General features: G+C 48.4%; 2 protein-coding genes and 2 long non-coding RNA genes across 7 annotated transcripts; 2 read left to right on the top strand and 2 right to left on the bottom strand.

The window, feature by feature from the left end:
- The first annotated feature begins 10 nt into the window (after nucleotides 1-10).
- On the top strand, nucleotides 11-2,402 carry LOC127593939 (apoptosis facilitator Bcl-2-like protein 14). Of its 2 annotated transcripts, none has more exons than XM_052055708.1 (7): nucleotides 11-133; nucleotides 725-1,073; nucleotides 1,171-1,290; nucleotides 1,400-1,479; nucleotides 1,548-1,709; nucleotides 1,821-1,934; nucleotides 1,998-2,402. In XM_052055708.1, the coding sequence occupies exons 2-7, from the start codon at nucleotides 734-736 to the stop codon at nucleotides 2,049-2,051; spliced, it is 870 nt and encodes a 289-aa protein (XP_051911668.1). In that variant the 5' UTR covers nucleotides 11-133; nucleotides 725-733; the 3' UTR covers nucleotides 2,052-2,402. The 2 variants fall into 2 exon arrangements, with proteins under 2 accessions (XP_051911668.1, XP_051911669.1); XM_052055709.1 differs by having other exon boundaries at nucleotides 1,403-1,479.
- On the bottom strand, nucleotides 2,137-3,845 carry LOC127593944 (uncharacterized). Its single transcript, XR_007960557.1, has 2 exons — nucleotides 3,480-3,845; nucleotides 2,137-3,352 (listed from the first exon to the last, which is right to left on the bottom strand). It is a non-coding gene; the product is annotated as an uncharacterized LOC127593944 (long non-coding RNA).
- rassf3 (Ras association domain family member 3) lies at nucleotides 2,865-17,597 on the top strand. Of its 3 annotated transcripts, XM_052055706.1 has the most exons (8): nucleotides 9,227-9,396; nucleotides 9,482-9,540; nucleotides 9,670-9,837; nucleotides 14,665-14,772; nucleotides 14,878-15,069; nucleotides 15,153-15,240; nucleotides 15,418-15,533; nucleotides 15,791-17,597. In XM_052055706.1, exons 2-8 carry the CDS (start codon nucleotides 9,496-9,498, stop codon nucleotides 15,941-15,943), a joined length of 870 nt encoding a protein of 289 aa, XP_051911666.1. In that variant the 5' UTR covers nucleotides 9,227-9,396; nucleotides 9,482-9,495; the 3' UTR covers nucleotides 15,944-17,597. The 3 variants fall into 3 exon arrangements, with proteins under 3 accessions (XP_051911664.1, XP_051911665.1, XP_051911666.1); XM_052055704.1 differs by lacking the exons at nucleotides 9,227-9,396; nucleotides 9,482-9,540; nucleotides 9,670-9,837 and adding exons at nucleotides 2,865-3,360; nucleotides 6,256-6,401; XM_052055705.1 differs by lacking the exons at nucleotides 9,227-9,396; nucleotides 9,482-9,540; nucleotides 9,670-9,837 and adding exons at nucleotides 4,783-4,846; nucleotides 6,256-6,401.
- On the bottom strand, nucleotides 11,781-12,634 carry LOC127593943 (uncharacterized). Its single transcript, XR_007960556.1, has 2 exons — nucleotides 12,558-12,634; nucleotides 11,781-12,112 (listed from the first exon to the last, which is right to left on the bottom strand). It is a non-coding gene; the product is annotated as an uncharacterized LOC127593943 (long non-coding RNA).
- Nucleotides 17,598-17,801: the final 204 nt, after the last annotated feature.

Genomic DNA, 17,801 nt, shown 5'->3' on the forward strand with positions numbered 1-17,801 from the left:
ACGTAGCACGCACGGCACTTTGGGAGTATCGCGTCACCGAAAGCGGAAGTGAGCGGCAGAAAATAGCGAGGCGATTGGAAGGCGTCTCGCTTGGACTTGTTTGAAGGCTTGACAAAAAAGGTCCCCGTGTTCTGTGAGTAATTCGTTTCATTTTAACCATTGAATGGAGCATTTAGTTCGTTATTTATTAACACTGCATTTATTTATAAGAACTGCTGACGTCTTGTGATTGCGCACGTACTTGTCAAAACTTTTCCAACGAGTTGCCTTCTGAATGAACGTTTCATACCTAAACCTCATCTATATTTTTAAGCATTATTTTGTAACCCCATTCTAACGTCTTGACGATAAAAATGATCTTGTCTCAAAGTGAAATGTTTCTTGCTGATTGAATGGGTTGCCTGTCGTTTAGGTTCAACTAAATTCTTAATTGTATCGCAGACGATTGCATATTTTCCCATCCACTCGGAAAACTTTCAGTTCGTTGATTTGTTTTGTCGCTTGATTGGTGTCGTATATGTTATTTGGTGGTTTCGGTGAAGTCACAAGACGTGAGTTTTATGACCGCGAGTCGTGTTATTGCCTCTCTCGCCACAAGAGGGAGACAACGCACAAAAGAAATTCACTCTGGAGGTGAATGGATTGCGAAATCCATGTTCACTTGTTGTATCCTCTGAATCTTTTCTTTCTTGTGTGCCAAAGCTACTTTTGCGTTCCTTTGCAGCAAAGCAGCATGGCAAACGCACGCGTCGAAATTCACGACCCCTTCGGCAACCACGATGACCTCAGCGCGCCGAGCTCAGACGCAGAGGGCCTCCAAAACACGCTGGAGTTTCGCCTCCTGATGGCGTACACCAAGAAGAGACAGCGGCTGCGGCAAAAGAGGAGCCAAGTTGTCGTCAAGGACCAAGGTCCCCTTCCGGACCGGAGCGAAGAAGAAACCACGCCGAAAAAGACCAAGATAAAGTTCAAAATGATGTCACGCATTTTGGCATGCGTCAAGCCAAAGACAGTAAAATGCCCGAAAGAGTCGGAGGCTGAAAACATTGTTGTCGAAGAAGGTTTTCGAAGCGGTAAGGAAGCAACCGTCCTAATTTGAGATGTGCACGGACAAATCATTGACAAAGGAAATACGTGATTGAGCATTTATTGGATTGTGCGTGTACAAAGTTTCTCCAGTGGAGTCGAACGAGTCGGAGGAGATGGACGAGGTGGCCAGCAGGCTGACCGAGATTGCCGACGAGATCCCCTTCGCACCCCCGGAACTGGAGACCGATTCGCCGGATGATGGTGAGCGGGGCTTGGCAACGATGGTTCCTTGTGTTCTCTGTTTCCAAAAAGAAAACTCAATCAGAACAGTGAGTGGGTTGGCATCAATCGATGCGTGTTTTGTCACCAGAAGAGGACGCCAACGTGGAGAAGCTGCTTGGTCTCCTGCTGAGGGAGTGTGGAGACAATTTTGATGAGATGGTGACAAAAGTGAGTCTCCATCTTGAAAATCTCCTTTCCCACTCTGCAGCGTTTTCATCCGCGTTCACACCCCGCAGGAGTTGAAGGAAGCTTTAAGGTCCACGCTGCTTTTCTGGAACTACGGCTTCTTTGAGAGGTTGATGAAGACGTTGCTCAAGAGGATGGGGCTCTTCAATGCTGACCCCGACGCGCCGGGACCGCAGACGTCGCCCAAGACTCAAATGGCAGTCGCGTGCGAGGTAAAAACTTGCTCTCGCTCGCTGAAATTACCCGTGGCAAGCGTGAATCCCAAAACAAATCAGGATTCGCTGTTATGGAAGTTTACTCAGAAAAATTTGTCGCTGTCACAGGTGACGAGTCGTCTATCTGCCGCCAACACGCTGCCCGTGAACCGCCTGCTGGGCTACGGCGCCACCTACCTTCAGAATCACTTTTCCTCCTGGGCCAAGCAGCAAGGCGGTTACGTAAGTCACACTTGGCTTCTTCGGCACTTCTGATAAATCTTGATAAAATTGCTTCATTTGCAGGAGGCGGCGTTCGACGACGATGATGATGATGACGACGACGACGACGTCCAATGATGGCTGCAATCTGTGCCTGTGCTGCCGGATTTTGCGCCGTTAGCGGTGCCTCAATGTTTCGATGGATATTTTTTTTCCCCAGTGCTTCTTGTCTTCTTTGGATGGGAACTTTGCACGGCTTGACGTGGCATCTCACAGCCCCAACTCGGGAGAAGTTTGCGATTACATTTCAGGATAAATCCGAAGTGCACAAAAGCTTTCTGATGTGTGGTCTATGTTTTGGGATCTGATGAGAAACGCAATTTAGTCTGTGTGGTGACTTTTGCCTAAAATGGAATTATCTATTTTCAAAGGTACGCATGTTGATTTACTAACTTGTCAGGACAAATGTACACTGAGCAATGAAAAACATCATTAAAAAATACACCGATGAAGCTGTCCGGACTGATTTGTTTGTGTTTAAAGTGACAATGTGATTTTGTATTTCAGGATGAACGCTGCAGCGTGTCATTTGAAGACTTGCAAAACAGCACCCTCGTGTGGTCACAAGAATTACGGCAGCATCGTGCGGCAGCAGGCAACTTTTTGCCTAAATGCTCCAAATGAGACACTTAAGAGTGGGCATGAAAGATGCCGAATTGTAAACTGAAGTTCCACCAATGAAGTTATTTATTCATCCAATTCCCAAACGTTGGCGCGTGCCTTCAATTGAAAGGATTGTCTTGAAGTGAGCATTTTTTCAAGCGCCCGCCGTGTTGCGGCCGCCTGTGAAATGAGATCCAACTCGTTCTGAGCCGCGCCGACTCCCTCAACCTGCTCGCCGACCAGGAAACCCAGACGCGTGCTTCACGATTCCTGCGTCCGCCCGCGACCATGAAGGTGATCCACCACGGGGCTCGCAAGAACGTCCCGGGGGCCGACCTCCTTCGGCTGCCCGGACTTGACGCTCACCGAACGGCGCCGGCACCGAGCGACTCTCCGGAGGAAACGTCGTCGTCGCCGCCGCCACCGGGCGCCAGGCTGCGCTTGTCAAAGGCCAACAAGGGCGCGATGGTCAAAGTGGTCCGGCGGCACCTGTCCCCTCAGACTCCCCGTCTGGAGAGTCTGGAGGCGGCTTGGAGCGGCCGAGTCCCGCGCAGCCCGGAGCTGAGGGGCGGCGAGCGGGAGGAAGGTCACGCCGGGCGGCCTCCCCGCAGCCGGAAGAAAGGATTCAAACCCCCCGACGTCAGGACCATCTTCACCCCCGGGGAAAGGGATCCCCGAGTGAAGGAGGAGTCCGGGGAGGGCCACAGCTTCGGAGCCGGCGGGGAGGGCACCTGGTGCGACGTGTGCTGCAAATACATCTTCCAGAAGGGGCTCACCTGTGCAGGTCAGTCATGAAACGTACCGAGAAACAAACAAACAAAACAAAACCAAAAATCGGGGCGTTTTCCTCACAACCTTCAGCTCTTTAAACAGAGCAATACTCCTCTTGAAGTCAAATTGTACCTTTTAATTCTTATATTCACCTTTGGCGAAAGGTCAATGAATATTTTTTGAAAGCTCATTAACTATGAGGCCAAAAAGTTGGGGTTTTTTTTGTATAGAATGAAATTCTTAAAAAATGAATTACAATATTGAATAACTATTTCAGGCTCACGGCAAAGATGGATGTTCGTTAAACTATGCAGTCAATAGGCAAAATAAAAAATGAAATCTCAACTTGTTCCTCGCCCAAAATGATTTTGACCAAGCTGGAAAAAAAAAAAAACTAGAGCGCAAGGGTTAAATGTCAATGATTTTTCTTTGAACTATAAATGTCAGACTTAACGACATAACCACAGCAGGATGACGTCTTTCTTTCCACTCTTGCGTCACCGAATTCCCCCAAAGATGACGGCGCCACCCGGAATGCCGTCGGCATGCGGGCCGACCGGCTCCAGTCCAAAAGGAAAGCCGGCCTGACCAAAAATTCCTCAAACCCGACTCGAGTTTGTTTACATACCGTGACCTTTTACTGCCTTAAAAAAAGTGACTCTTGGTTCTGTGCCCGAGTTGCTCACTTATTAACAAACGGTCGCGGTGATTGTGAAATTTTCCAGATTTTTTGAACCTGTCCCTTTACTTTGTTTGTTTTTTGTGCTCAGGCTGTAGCAAGAAGCGTTGCACAATTTTCTAGCATTGGGGCCAAGAGACTATGCCAAAGTCAATTGAGAAGTTTCAGTTACCCAAAAAAAAAACATGCAACTTTTGTTTTGATGCCATCTTGTGGCATCTTCCTGCCATTGAACTATGTTCAAGTGAGTTGAGAAGCCTCATTTGGACAAAAAGAATGCTGTGGAGCTATATCTTTGCATCCTTGTACCTAGGGATGATGTGCAAGTGAGTTGAATAGGTTCAAATTGGACTAAAATAATTTCAAGTTCCTCGTTGTGGGATTGAGTCGCGTCGAGGTTCCCGAGGTCCACTCGTACGTAGAATTTTGAGTGCGGGTGAGAAACCTTCCCACAAAATGCGCATGTGGGTGTGCGGGTGTGTATTTTGTGGAGCCCAAGTGTCACAATGGCTGAACAAACAAGGGGAAGCAGCTGACCCTCACAAACGGGGATCGGCATGTGAGTGTGTATTGGGGGGTGGGTGGGGGGGGGGCGGTGCCGCTGCCGACTGTGAGAGACACGCACACCCGCACTGGGACCATGGACGGTTGCTCCGAGCTGACGCGGCGTCGCAGAGGAGCCTCCATCAGGGCGGCATGATGGGCTTTGTTAAAAACTTTGGGAGGACTCTCCGGAGAATATCGGGCTTTTTCTTGCACTTTCCCGCCACCATGAGGCGCTCGGGACGACTGGAGGTCAGTTCGCTGTGGCGCAACTCTGGTGAGTTTCCATCTTTATGGAGCCCCTCAACCGACATGCATGGTAGACTTCCTGTGTCTTTTGGAGCATGGCTTCGGGAGATTTTCGGCTTCTTGAGTCTTTCTTTTGGGTCTTATTTGCGGTAGACGTACCTCCCCCAAATTCTGGTTACTAAGTGAAACTGACTCTTGACTTTTGTAGCAGAATTTCAGGCAGCAACGATCCCCAAAAGAGGTTTTGCTTCATACCAAGGTGGCAGACTGACCCTGGTTTTTGGCTATGGCGGCTTAAGACTTCTTTTGGTGGTTCCACTTGCGATGGACACCTCTGCCAAATTTCTTGTTGCTCAGGTGAAACGGCTTCGGGGGCTACATTTTCAAGACTTTTTGCTCCGATTTGAGCGGAAATTGCTTAGATTTTGCTGGAGTTTTGGCCGGTTGAAGTGCTGACGGCCGGCGACCTTTCAACCCCTCCGTGTGCTCCAAGAGCTCCCCAAATGAAAATGATGGCACGTTGCAGAGAAGGGGGGGTCGCTTCCGCTCGGACGAAAGCTGCGCTCTTTGGTGTGTGAAATCCGACGGACGCCCGCCAGTCATAACAGGAGACGTCAGTCGGCCAGGCCACAGAAAGCATGACTCAGCGCTCCCCTCGCAAACTGCCCACTCGGCAAAACTGCACAGCGGGCCCCGCGCACGCACCCACTGACAGTGGCGGCCGGACCCATCACGCAGAAAGACGGTTGGGAACGAGCGAGCGAGCGGGCGAGCGACCTCCGGGACGTGATTGATTGGTGGAGGCGGGCAATGGGTGGCGCCTTGTGCAGTCTGCGGAGGGACGACAGGTGCCAAAAGCAGGTAGGGAGTGTGGCCGCCCAATCTGCACGCGCTAGCCCATCTGCCAAAGGGCTACCTGCACACGTGGCGGCCACTTGCCGAAAAAAGTTGGGGGCCCACAGTCATAGCGGTAGAAAGTGATGGAGAAATCCTTCGTGGACAGGGACAATTCAGACCAACCGAGGGACGGGCGTGCAGCTAATGTGATGTGGCTAATGCTAATTCTGAACGCCGGGCCCACTTGGGCTCTTCCAGAACTTAAAAAAAAAAAAAGCCCAAAGAAACCACACATTTTAATCATCAATCATCCAATATTGCGTCTACAGTTTAAGACATCACACATTCACTCAATGGCAACCTCACAACACAATGTAGACCACTTTCAAAATCAAGAACAACAAAACAGATAAGATAGCATTGTGTTTTATTTTGTTTTTTGTCTTGAGCCAAGTTTTAGTCTTGGAAGTGAGCATCTTCAAATCCGAGATGCATTTTATTTCTGATGGCAGAGTGCTCCAGAGTTGAAAATCCAGGGAACGAAGTGTGTTTTCCACAAATGTGTGCGATTCTGATCTTCCGTCGCTTGTGCGTTTGCAGGCTGCAAGTACGCGTGTCACGCCGCCTGTCGAAGCCGCGTGAGTCTCGACTGTCACCCCGCCGCGGTCGCGGTGCCGCTGGCGACGTCGCCCGTCACTCAGGACCGGCTCAACAACAACCACGGCGACCCCGCGCCGCCAACGCATGTGAGTGCTGTGCGTCACCTTTTAATTGTTCACTGGCAAAGGCTCACTTTAAGTAGATAGTTTTTTTGGTACTTTAGGTTGATTAAAAATTAGAAAGATAAAAATGATCCATCGATACAAGCATACTTTTTCTTGCAATGTCGTATAGAGCCACAGGAGGGCGACAAAGTCACACGCATGGGTTGACCGCTGTGCTTTCTTATTTAAAAAATAGAAAATCATTCTTTTAAATGGGAAAATATTGAATTAACGTAGAATATTCTTAAAAGATATGCATTTAGAAACGACTGTATTTAAAAAAAGATGTGTCAGTCTTTAAGAATGGTGAGCATGTGTGTGTGTGATTCCTGGTTTGTGCTTTCCATATTTAGCAACACGGCAGCCATACTGCACCCATTAGTGGCCAATTTGTTCATTCAGTCAACAACTTGATTGGATTTGCTCTAATGACTGAATGACGTTGGAGTGAATGTAATCAAGTGTCAACAGAGCGCACGTTGTGAGCGCGCAACCTTTTGGGCTTCTTTTGAAGATTCGACGGATTTGTTTTCAAACCTTGAAATGGTCTCACTCCAGTTGACCTCTCGGGAGTTCCTCCGCCCCGACGGGCCAGCCCTCTGCCACTGGTCTGCGGAACAGACACTACTGGTGGTCCCGAGGACAAAGCGACGGCTCAGATGAAATGCTGCGAATGTTCATTGCATCCTTTCCAAACGGAAGAACTGGCCCGTAAATGAAACTCTTGTTCAGGCTCGGCTCGTATTCCATCGGGCATCTTTTGTGTTTGGAGCGATAAGATTCATTGAGATGGTAAACTGTGTGCAACCTGCAAGAACATGTCCTCCATACACCAAATATGTCACAATTGAACTGTGCACGTGTATTGTTGTCCACTGTGTGTGTGCGCGCACGCGCAAGTGTGTCAGACATGAATTATGGCAGACGCTGAGGAATAATCTTTGAGGATTAAGCGGGTCGCATGCGGGTCAGGACAGACAAAGCTTCCCTTTTTGCGGGTTTTGACAACAGACATCTTTTTGTTTTTTTTTTACGTCGAGCAATATTTTTTATCTCAACTTTAACTGACATTTCGATCATGACATCGCAGAGATGATCAGACTTGGTATATAAATGGTGAAATAAGAACTGCTTATGGTGAAATGAGGACTTTGCAGAGTTCAGATTTATATTTCTTTGCTTCCATAAACAACTGCTTCGTTCAAGCGTTTGAATGGCGTGTTGGTGAGGGCGGGCTCGGACCTGCGTCTTCCCCTCCACCCCCCTCCCGGGCTGGCAGTTGCTTTATCCGCCAAAATGTAATCTCCTGGCAGATGATGCGGAGGCTATCGCCGGCTGGCTTGCGGCTCCACTCAGACATGTGGGTCAGCCCGCTGGGCTTCCATGCTGCAGGATTCCCCTTTGCAGCTCCACTTTGGCCACTAACCTGCTTTTAGGAAAGGCCACACCTCGGGCCTAAAAGTGATTTTTTTCCAGCTCGGTTTGGGGGAGGTTGAAAGAGAAACAATGATCTCTATCAGGGTGGGACCTGAGACTCGCTCTGTGTACGCGAGTGTGCGCGTAAGCGTTTGTGTTTGTGTGCATTTGCTGTTATCTTCAAACCTCAGTTTGAGATTCGCTTCCTGGCAATCAAAATATTCAAAACAGAGCAAATTAAGATAAAATAACCTTTATTAGTCCTACACGGGGGAAATCTGCAAAGGGGTCAAGGATAATTCCGTTTCATAGTGGTTGCATGCAAAACGTAACATGCATGGACATGTCAGGGAAAAGGCAAATGAAAAGGGACGCACACACACTTTGAAGATCGGCTTCCGAACTCCCGAGGCCTTTTGGCAGGAGATCTCAGTTATTCAACACCTGGGAGCGCACACACAACCGTAAATCATGACATTTTTTTCCATGTTGAGGCTGAAGTGAATGAAAGGAACAGCCTCAAAAAACCAACAAAAAAAGTCACCACAAATGACATGTCACACTTTGCAGACACTGTTGCACAAATGAATGACAGAATTGTTTCTTCTGTCTTGTATTCTTTATTGCGAAGGGAAAGGTCAAAAGCAAGGCCTGCTTATCTGAAGCGTGTGTGCGTGCGTGTGTGCACACCAGTGAGTGTGTACACGAGCTTGTGTGCGCCTGTGTGTTTTGGATTTGGCGAAAAGACAAGACGATGGATGGCGGCTTGGCTGCGCCTTTTGTGGCACGTTTATTTTTGGCCCTTTTAAATGAACGCCTTTCGAAACATCTCCTGGGGTGGTGCTGGTGTGTTCAGCATGATTTAGTGCATACGCAGATTTTGTTCTGCAGCTCAACTTGCTCAACCTGTGTTTTTTTTTTGTGGCTTGTGGGTTTTTAGTGCACCTGTGTGGGCTGTTTTCGTAGTGAAATAAAGGCCAGTTGTCAGCCAACTCAGACAGTCTCATTGTGACATCATTTGAAGTCAGCAAATGGGCGTGAAGTGGCCACAATGACGAAGAAAACTTTGTTGTATCCTTCTGTGAGTGAGTGCATGCAATGCTTAATGTTGCAGCAGTGGCACGCACAGCTGTGGCAAACTGCTGCTGACCTTTTATTTTAGGAACGTGGGTAACCGTATTCCTCTCTGTAGTGCGCGCGCGTGTGTGTGTGTTTAAAGACCGAATTACACAGTCGCCTGATGTATCAGTTTCCGAAGAAAACTGCATTGCCTCTGGCCTTTGCGCTGGTTAATTTTCACTTAGTCTGACATTCTTTTAAACGGTTTAATATTGCGGTTACTTCCGTAGTAGTAATGCCAGCATCAGCTGTCCGAGCGCTGATTGGTTGGTCGTCATGTATCAGGCGGGACTTGGTCGCTTGTTTGCTATTGGTTGGTCTACCCGATCGCTCTCGTAAGAGGGCGTGGTCTTACTGTATACGTTCTTGAGCGTTGAGTTTCTAATAGTCGGCTCCAACTCCTCCAATGATCCTCGTCAAGGTGAAACTGCAACTTCCCGAGGTATATCGACTTTAAAGTCTACAAATTCAAAGTTCGGTGAATGTATGTTGGTGTGAAAACCAACAGTGGCACTTTTCTTTCAAAGATGGGGACGGTTAAATGAGTCGCGCCGGCGGAGCGGAGCGACCGCGGCGAGGAAGGCTGGTGAGCGGCTTGGAAGGCGGAAATGATCGCGAAACAAGCAAGCGTCGCCCTAAGCGAGCGTTTGAACTGCGCCTAACTACGTTTTAGTTTGCTTTTCAAGTGAATGGCCGCTTTTCTTTTACCGGCAAGTACTTTGATGCGGCCGAGTTGGAGACGAGAAGATTGTCCTCGCCAATGACGTGGAGGAGCACCATGAGCAGTGGCTACAGCAGCTTGGAGGACGACTCCGAGGAATACTTTTTCACGGCCAGGACTTCTTTTTTCAAAAAACCTTTGGGCAAAGTCACAGAGAGCAAGGTAAACATTGACGTACACCTCGCCAACTTCCGTGTACAACGTTCTGACGTGACGTCTGAAGACGGACATGAAGGGCCACCATTTTAAATGGACTTAACCACCTGTCCCTCCTAACATCACTCCTAGTAACGGAGGAAGTGATAAAGCTGTTAATTTGAAGGACAAACTCGCTAGATTACCCTCATCTTTCCATACTACGTCTATTTGATTTTCCATTATCCCTCCAAATGTCACGAATGTGTCAGTCATTCTTCAATGGACCAAATGTCCAACGCAGTTTGGATTGCATGGTGACAAGTACCGCCGAGCAACCAGTTTTTGAGGGTTACGAAGGCCCCCTCCCTTCCCACCCGCGCCCCATTCATGTTGAGCCTGAAAGTCTGGTGGCCACAAAGTATCACTTTGCCCGCTGTTACTATGACTTTTCACTGAACTCCACCCAAAATGTAGTTTTTGCTTGTAAAGTCCTAGAAGAGCGTGCGGCCTTCAGGTCGTTATCCTTGGTAATGCGTCAACACATTCCCAGGATGCTCACTGCTTTCTTGCACACATTTGTGGCTCTCAAGGCTGTGGCGGAAAGTGATTTGTGCAAATCTGTGTGCCAAATGTGCGCTCCTTCATCCCGAACAGACCCTTTAATGCAGCCGCGCGTGTGCACGCACAATGCGGCCCACAGAGTTCTCCCCAAGGGAGGTCACGGCCGGCCGCCCCCTTAAGATGTGGGACGCCTGCCGTCATTTGTCGGTCAGAAGCCCACCACCCCCACGCCAGCACTAATTACAGCCCCGGCGGGGGCTGGGACCCCAGACAGCATTTGTGTGAAATGACTGCCTGTGACTTCTCGAGTGTTGTTCGTCCACGTAGTTAAAGGGCATCGTGTGCTCCCACGGCGGGGAATGAAAATCTGTGATTAAGAAAGAGCGGTTCCTTTGATAGTTTTACTCGCCATAATTCCACCCTTCAGGCAAACCATCCACTTCAATCGATCACGAGCTTAATGCTAACATATGTGAAAGCGACTTACGGCGATTAGCACATGTGTTTTTTGTGATTCTCAAGATTCTACGTTTCACACATGAAGCAACACGACCTACAAACTGAGCAAAACTCGGCGGCTTTTAATCAGCACGTCGCCCGGGCGAAGGCAAAACTTTGTGTGACATTTAATAAAGCGAAGGGGAGCGTTAAGAAACACCGAGAGACCTGAAAGAGCGCCTTCAAATGAACATCACTGTCACATAGTTCGTTTAACAGAAGGGGGGGGGGGGTGCGGGGTGGAAATGCCCTGGAACTAAATAAGCGAGCAGTTCATTTAAATCCCGTCGCAAAGACACAAAATGGAGAAAATCTTACAAATAACATTGTCAAGCTCCATGTACAAAGGCGTCTCTGTGCAAATGTCACACTGACTGACCACTGTGCGTGCGTGTGTGTGTTGCCAGATGATCTTGCGTATCTTCATGACACACACACGTGCTCACACAAACTGGTGCGTGTTTGTGTTTTTTTTCCTGATGGTAGTGATGCATGGCAGTGTGTTTTGGCGCATCGCAACCGCTTGTTTGGGCCCTTTCATGTGGTTTACTAGCATATGCTGCATTGCGTGTGTGTGTTGAGCGGGAGCTTGTCCGCATCGTCGTCGTCAGTGTGCTCCTCACAAAACCAGGCAAAAATCAGCTGATGTTAAAATAAACAGAAAAAAAGCCCAAAAGCAGAATATTTTCGAGTGAATTGCTCTTTTTTGCCAACATGATAGATGAGCTGAAACGTCAATCATTAACACCCTGGTGGTCTCATAAAGACGCGCAGGACATTGACTCTTGTACTAGTTGGTTGGCCTGCAAAAAAAAAAATACCAGCCCCCCCCTCCAAACAAAACAAAAAACTCAGTGAACTCAGGGCAGTGAGTTTTTTTTTTATTTTTGGAGGGGGGGGGGCTGGTATTTGGCGACATGAAAGGTTTTGTGTGAGATCATTTGTTATCTGATGCATCTCCTCTGCGGGCCCAAGTGCGTGTTTCACGCATTTCGTCTGCAAGGGCGATTGCCAGACAGGGTGGTGGCGTTCCTGCGCCATGGACATATTGCCCCATCTTTGTTTTGCTTTCAAGCTTCCTCTTTTTTTTCTTTTTTTTCTCCTGCGTCCCCTTTTCGATCATCACGGCCCAGAACCTTCCGCCTCATTCTTCCGTTGTCAGTTTTTCCATCCGGCGGTGCTCTTATCTGTGACCGCGTCTTTTCACGTCTTCGTCAACGCACCCCATTGCGCTTAGGGCCTGAAATTAGAAATGAGAAAAAACACTGACTTAACATTTTGGACAACAGTGGAACCCTGTGAGATCGTCCTCCATGCACCATCTCGCATTCTCCCGCTCTAGATTTCCTTCCTTCCTCCATCTGTCTATTGTACGTCACTTCCTGTTGCTTGCACTCTGCCGCGTTCTTTGCTTTTGTGAGCATGCGGCCTCCACTCTTTTTGAATTATTTTATTTGCTTAGCTTTCGATGACAGCTTATGTCAACGGTTTTGGAGATTGTTTGTTTGCTGCAGGTTTCCCAGGCAAACGCAAAGAGGCGTCTTTGTATCCTCAACAGCGACTCGAAGGAGATAAGAGCGCGTGCCGCGAGCTTAAAGTGGCTCCAGGAGGGCAGCAGACGACGCACGCCACAGAAAGCTTAGTGATTGAAAGCGACGCAAAAGCGCAGTTAATTAAAACCTCACCGTGTCATTCGGCGCCTCGGCATGGCCGACAAATTGCCTGGGGGTGCCGTCTGTCATCTGTTGATGATGATGATGATGATGATGGTGCTCGTGCAGTTTCGGGAGCATCCGTCAGCTGCTGTTTTGGTTAACTTGTGTCTGCGTGTTCAAGGGGGGGTTTTCCCCGCCGCTGGATGACTGACATTAGCGCCGTCGTCGTCATCGTCAATCACAGGGCGTACTTTGAACACCTTTTTGTGATTTGATCAGATCGGCGCGTCTGCCCGTCAAAGACGTTTTCCAGAAGAGAGACTTTTCAAAGGGTCTGCCATGTTGAGATGTTCAGGAACGCTCCGTCCGTCCCAAGTTGCTTTATTAAGAACGTGCCTTTGATCTCGTGAATGATGGCGCTTGCGTCAGATGCGACTCGCTTGCCATTTTAGGTCTCCTCATAAGGCAAGTCTTGCACAAGGGCAAATGTTTTTACTCTTGGCAATGATCTCAAGGCGCACCAGTCCTCACGATGAACCTTCTACCATCTAGTGGTCCAATCGCCGAATCGGTCTGCCTGTCGCTACACGCCACCGGCCGAGATGGAGGACCAAAGATAACATTGTTCGTAGTCGGTTAGCTCTGCACCGTCGTTCGCTGGCCCACACGTCACTCACCAGGCTGCCCTCCCAAATCACAACTCGCCTGCACATTTTTTAAATTTATTTTTTTTAACGGTTTAAAAAAAAATCTTCAACAGCTGAAGCCCGAGTTTGGAACATTTAAGTGAGATTATCTGGCTTCCCGCAGCACCCTCGCTGTGAACGGCAGCATTAAGGTGACCGACTTCCTTAGTCTGGTCTTGATGTTTACTCTTCTTGCCCACCCGTGTCGTCTTCCTGATTTAGCTTTTACTCTCGTGAGCTTTTTTTTTCCCCCCCTTTCTTTTGCTGGGTGGTCCCGCAGTCTGTTGTGGCTTTGTGTCGGTAGACTGCGTCGCTTGTAGTTTTTTAGTTTGTGGTCTGCACTTTATTTGGCAGCTTTCACTTCTACTTTCAGGATTTTTGATTGTTTTGTTTCTTGGATGGAAGCGTGTGTCTGTGTGTGTGTGTTCACCAAATAATGGAGGAATGTGGAAAGGTGTGGTCCATCTTGACTTCCCCCCTGTGGACGCAACAGGAAGTAACATAGTCAGGAGGAGGAGGGACACGTTTACACCAAAGTAAATAAATAACATGAAGTCAGAAGTGGCTTGCTGTTTAAATGTTACGTTTGAGCCGGTCAAAGACGGTGTTTGTTCTTCCCACAGCGTGCCGCTGCGTATTGTAGCCTAGCATGTGATGACCTCATCGGTTTCCGTGCAGACAGGCACATAAAGGCGGCGATGCCGCAGGTGTGTGTGCGCGTGTGTGTGTGAGCAAAGATAAGAGGACATCCAGCCTTCAGCCGTCAAGGTTAGCATATGTGAGAAGATTAAAACGTGACTGTGAGCTCACATGACTGCCTTTGGCCAGAGGTCGATTTGACTGAAACAATCCACCAGCCGAGTAGTTTGAACCCGCTGCAAAACGGAATGAAACGCAGCCTTAGCATCTCCGTTTGTTGGAAAGAAATTGGGAGGCGATCGCGTCGCGTCACTGCGAAAATGAAGACTCTCACTCGCAGTTCTCCAAAGAAGAAGCCAAGCGTGCTTGCTTCCACGAAACTCCTATGCAGGTTATTGTCCTCCCATGAAAAGGCTGATGTGTGTCAATAATTTTTAAAAAGGAGCCCATGCGGTGCTCCTCCAGCTGCGTCTTTGCCATATAAGGATCCCATCCCAAGCACACTCCTGCTGTGTGTGTGTTTCAATCGAGCAGAGCAGCGTGTTGCCCTTTTAAGCGCAGACAACGCGCACGCACACAATAAAATACCAGGAACTTGGCTTCCGCTACAGCGTGCCGGGTGCGTTTGTGTGGTGTCATGTGGCCCATATCCTGCGGGCATACGCAACACGCCACATGACGATCTCCACCGGTAACGTGGCAGCCCCGAAGTTTCCTTCGATGCGTTAGCGAGATGCTAGCATAGCTTAGTCTAAAATCATTTGTTTGTTGCCACTGACTAACGGCGAGGTTTGGTTTGCACTTGTGCTCAGGATGTGGACAAGGAGAGCAAGCTGCGCACAGAGTTCAGCCGAGAAGAAATCGGGCAGAAGATCGAGGAGTACAACACGCTGACCAGAGACCACCTCAAAATGACCCTGGTGAGCATCCGTCTTTGTATCTTTTTCATCTTGCCGTGCTATTTCGCGCTTCCTCCTTTCCGCACTCGAGTCAGCGGGCCGCTGACGGCTCTGTGTTGGGCTCAGGCTTCCAGCGGCGTGTACACGGGTTTCATCAAGGTCCAGATGGACCTGCGGAGGCCGGTGACGGTGCGCGCCGGCCGGAGGGCACCGGCGGCGGGAAGCGGGGACGCGGCGGCGGGGGCCGGCGAGGCTTTCTACCTGCCCAGGGGAGTCAGCAACACCCTGCACATCAGCTCACACAACACCGTCAGACAGGTGCCCGCCATCTCATCTGAGAGCATCCTTCCAAAGCAGACAGTCCAAAGCGCCAAAGTCATTTTTTTTTTTGCTGTCTTCAGGTGATCGTGGCCCTGCTCAATAAATTCACCGTCGCCGACAACCCCGCAAAGTACGCCCTGTACAAACGATATCGGCGAGAGGAGCAGGGTAAGACACTCCGTATGCTGCTTGTAAATTGAAAGATGGCGATTTGGTTTCAGCTTTGATGAGCATTTAGTGGCTAATAAAAAAAAAAAAAAAAAAATCTTGACGGCTTCAGAAAAGTGGCGTTGTTCAATAAAGCGGCTAACCGCCAACCATATTTGTGCGCGGGTGCGTGTGTAGTGTATGTGTGTAAATTGTCAGATGGCGAGCAGCCGCTGTTTCTCCGTCTGGTGGCGGGACCCGACGACGACACGCTGGGCTTCGTCCTGCGGGAGCAACAGACCGGGGAAGTCTTGGTAATGCTCGTTCACGCTCGCCGTGCACCCAAACGCTGCCTCCTTGACTTGCCAATTGTTTGCATGGAAAGTGCTCAGTTGCCATCTTGTGGCATCCGTAGGCCCTTAGAAACCTTTTCAGGGGAGCGTCGATCGCTCCTAACAAATAAATTACGGAACAAATTCAACTTGTAAGTCAAGGTGCCGCTGTTGGTCCTGAAATGCAGTGTTGTTGTCGTGGCGGGAGTTCCTGATTTTTGCGACTGTTGCGCCATCAGTGGGACGCCTTCTCCATTCCGGAGCTGCGCAACTTCCTGCGTATCCTGGACAAGGAGGAGGATGAACAGAAGGAGGCGCTGCTGCGTCGATACGACCTCTACCGCCACAGACTGAAGGAGGCGCTGCGAGAGGTGCGGGGAGGCGCCCCATAAAACTCGGAAGAGCCACCCCCCCCAGCCCCCTCCCCCATAATGTGGCGAAGAAGAGGCGTGTGGACTTTTCGGACTGATGTGCCATGAAGCTTACAAAAGACTTATTTAATTCCCTCACTACACTCTGCACAGATTTTATTTTCCTAATTTATATGGGGTGGAGCTTTTTCATTTTAGTTCAGCACAGGCGGTGTAAACAATCACCAAGCAGAGAAGAGGAAAGCAACAAAGAGCAGGACGTTAAGATGGGAAGATGAGAAAGTTGGATTGGATGGAAGACTTGAGCACGCCCTCGGGATGATTGTGCTTTGCATGGAGCGGATTCAGGAGGTAGATGACGCGGGATAGAGAAAGTAGAATAGAAACGTCACTCAGTAGAAGACCGAAAAGCATCTGATAGCGTTTGGCGATACCGTGGCCCATCTGCCAAGCGAACGCTGATGATCTGTCGAGGAACACCCACTGCACTGCACGCCTCTTTTTGGGCGGGATGACGGAATTGTGATCAACAGCCAAGCGAAATAAGGCATGAAATGTGCGTGAAGTTGGGCTTTTGAGTGTATTTTTAGTTTGAATCCAAAATGTGCTTCTACCTTAAGCTACGCATCTTAGGTTCATCCTGAAATTTCGCCCAACTTTTTGTGAGTAATGTGGAGGCTATGGGGGGGTGATTAGCCGAGAAAAACGCGGCGACGACGCCAACTCGTCTCTCTTAGTTTTGTATTCTTTTTCTTATATTCGCTCGATGTAACCAAAGATTATTTTGTGGTGTTGCCTGGTGCAAAAAAAAAGAAAAGGAAAAAATAGTAGATGCAGAATATATCGAATAGAGGTTTATTTAAGTGATTTCTATGTCTATTAAACACTGGCTTTACACGGAAGCACCGAATGGTCAGAAGCGGAACGAAAGGGGGCATTATGACATTTTTAGATGGTTACAGGCTCGGTCAAGATAACGGGGCATTTAGGCGATTGTTTTTCTAGTTTTCTTTTTAATGCTGGATGGTATAATTTGCAAGTTTGTTTTTATTTTGGCCTTTCTGTGCTTCCGTATTTGATTTGAACGTCTCTATGGAAACACGTATCACGCCTGGTGTGTTATTGTTGTAAGCTGAACTTGACATCAGTTGTATCAACTTCAAGTCTTACGTTTTTGTTTTTGGGGGGCACTTTAAATGATTGAAATACAGGGTCGATGGGTTGTTTTTTTTGGGGGGGGGGCTTTGTACGCGATGTTAACTCTTTGTTTTGATCAATTCAAATCCTATTTTTATTCTTTTTGAATGGCTTTCGTATGCAGCCATTTAGAGAGTAGAGTATACACTGAATCAGTTCTTATTGTGTTACTATGGCAACGTGTGATCCAAAGGCTGTTTTATTGTTTTGGAACTGGACATTCAACAAGTGTGAGGCGATGAGAGACGTCGAGCAGCTTGTCATCCCAATTCTAATGGACGTTGATTTATTGCTGATTTCAAAGCCTTTAAGCCATATTCAAGGAAGAAGTTAGTCCGTCAGAAAACCTCAGCAGTGCCTTTCTATTTTCGTTCAATAGCATCTGCAGAAAAAAAATGTTGTATTTTGTTGTAATGGTCACCTTCCGCTGGAAAGGAGAGCTGTGCAGCTATTAAAATGACATTTAAATTAAGAACAATGCCTTTATCTTTGTTTGAAAAAGTGTGTTTTTTTTTAGAAAGTCCTCCTCTTGACCTCAATTTGACCTCGCTCTGAATTCACAGCCTCGCCCCCTTTGGATCCACACATGCAACGCCAAGTAGTGAAGTTAAAAGTTTTGAGCAACAGGTAAACGCCGCTTAGCCTTTTTAAAGAAAAAGATTATGGTCTTTGTTATGTATTT

The sequence above is a fragment of the Hippocampus zosterae genome, chromosome 21 (assembly GCF_025434085.1).
Source record: "Hippocampus zosterae strain Florida chromosome 21, ASM2543408v3, whole genome shotgun sequence".
In the NCBI taxonomy this organism is placed as follows: domain Eukaryota; kingdom Metazoa; phylum Chordata; class Actinopteri; order Syngnathiformes; family Syngnathidae; genus Hippocampus; species Hippocampus zosterae.

What these genes read in the sequence shown, in the direction of transcription:
- LOC127593939 (XM_052055708.1), top strand. Translation starts at nt 734, where the DNA reads ATGGCAAACGCACGCGTCGAAATTCACGACCCCTTCGGCAACCACGAT. An exon ending in TTGATGAGATGGTGACAAAA is followed by an intron (nt 1,480 to 1,547) that starts GTGAGTCTCCAT and finishes CACACCCCGCAG; the next exon opens with GAGTTGAAGGAAGCTTTAAG. An exon ending in CCAAGCAGCAAGGCGGTTAC is followed by an intron (nt 1,935 to 1,997) that starts GTAAGTCACACT and finishes CTTCATTTGCAG; the next exon opens with GAGGCGGCGTTCGACGACGA.
- rassf3 (XM_052055704.1), top strand. Translation starts at nt 2,865, where the DNA reads ATGAAGGTGATCCACCACGGGGCTCGCAAGAACGTCCCGGGGGCCGAC. An exon ending in ACCCCGCGCCGCCAACGCAT is followed by an intron (nt 6,402 to 14,664) that starts GTGAGTGCTGTG and finishes ACTTGTGCTCAG; the next exon opens with GATGTGGACAAGGAGAGCAA. An exon ending in ACCACCTCAAAATGACCCTG is followed by an intron (nt 14,773 to 14,877) that starts GTGAGCATCCGT and finishes TGTTGGGCTCAG; the next exon opens with GCTTCCAGCGGCGTGTACAC.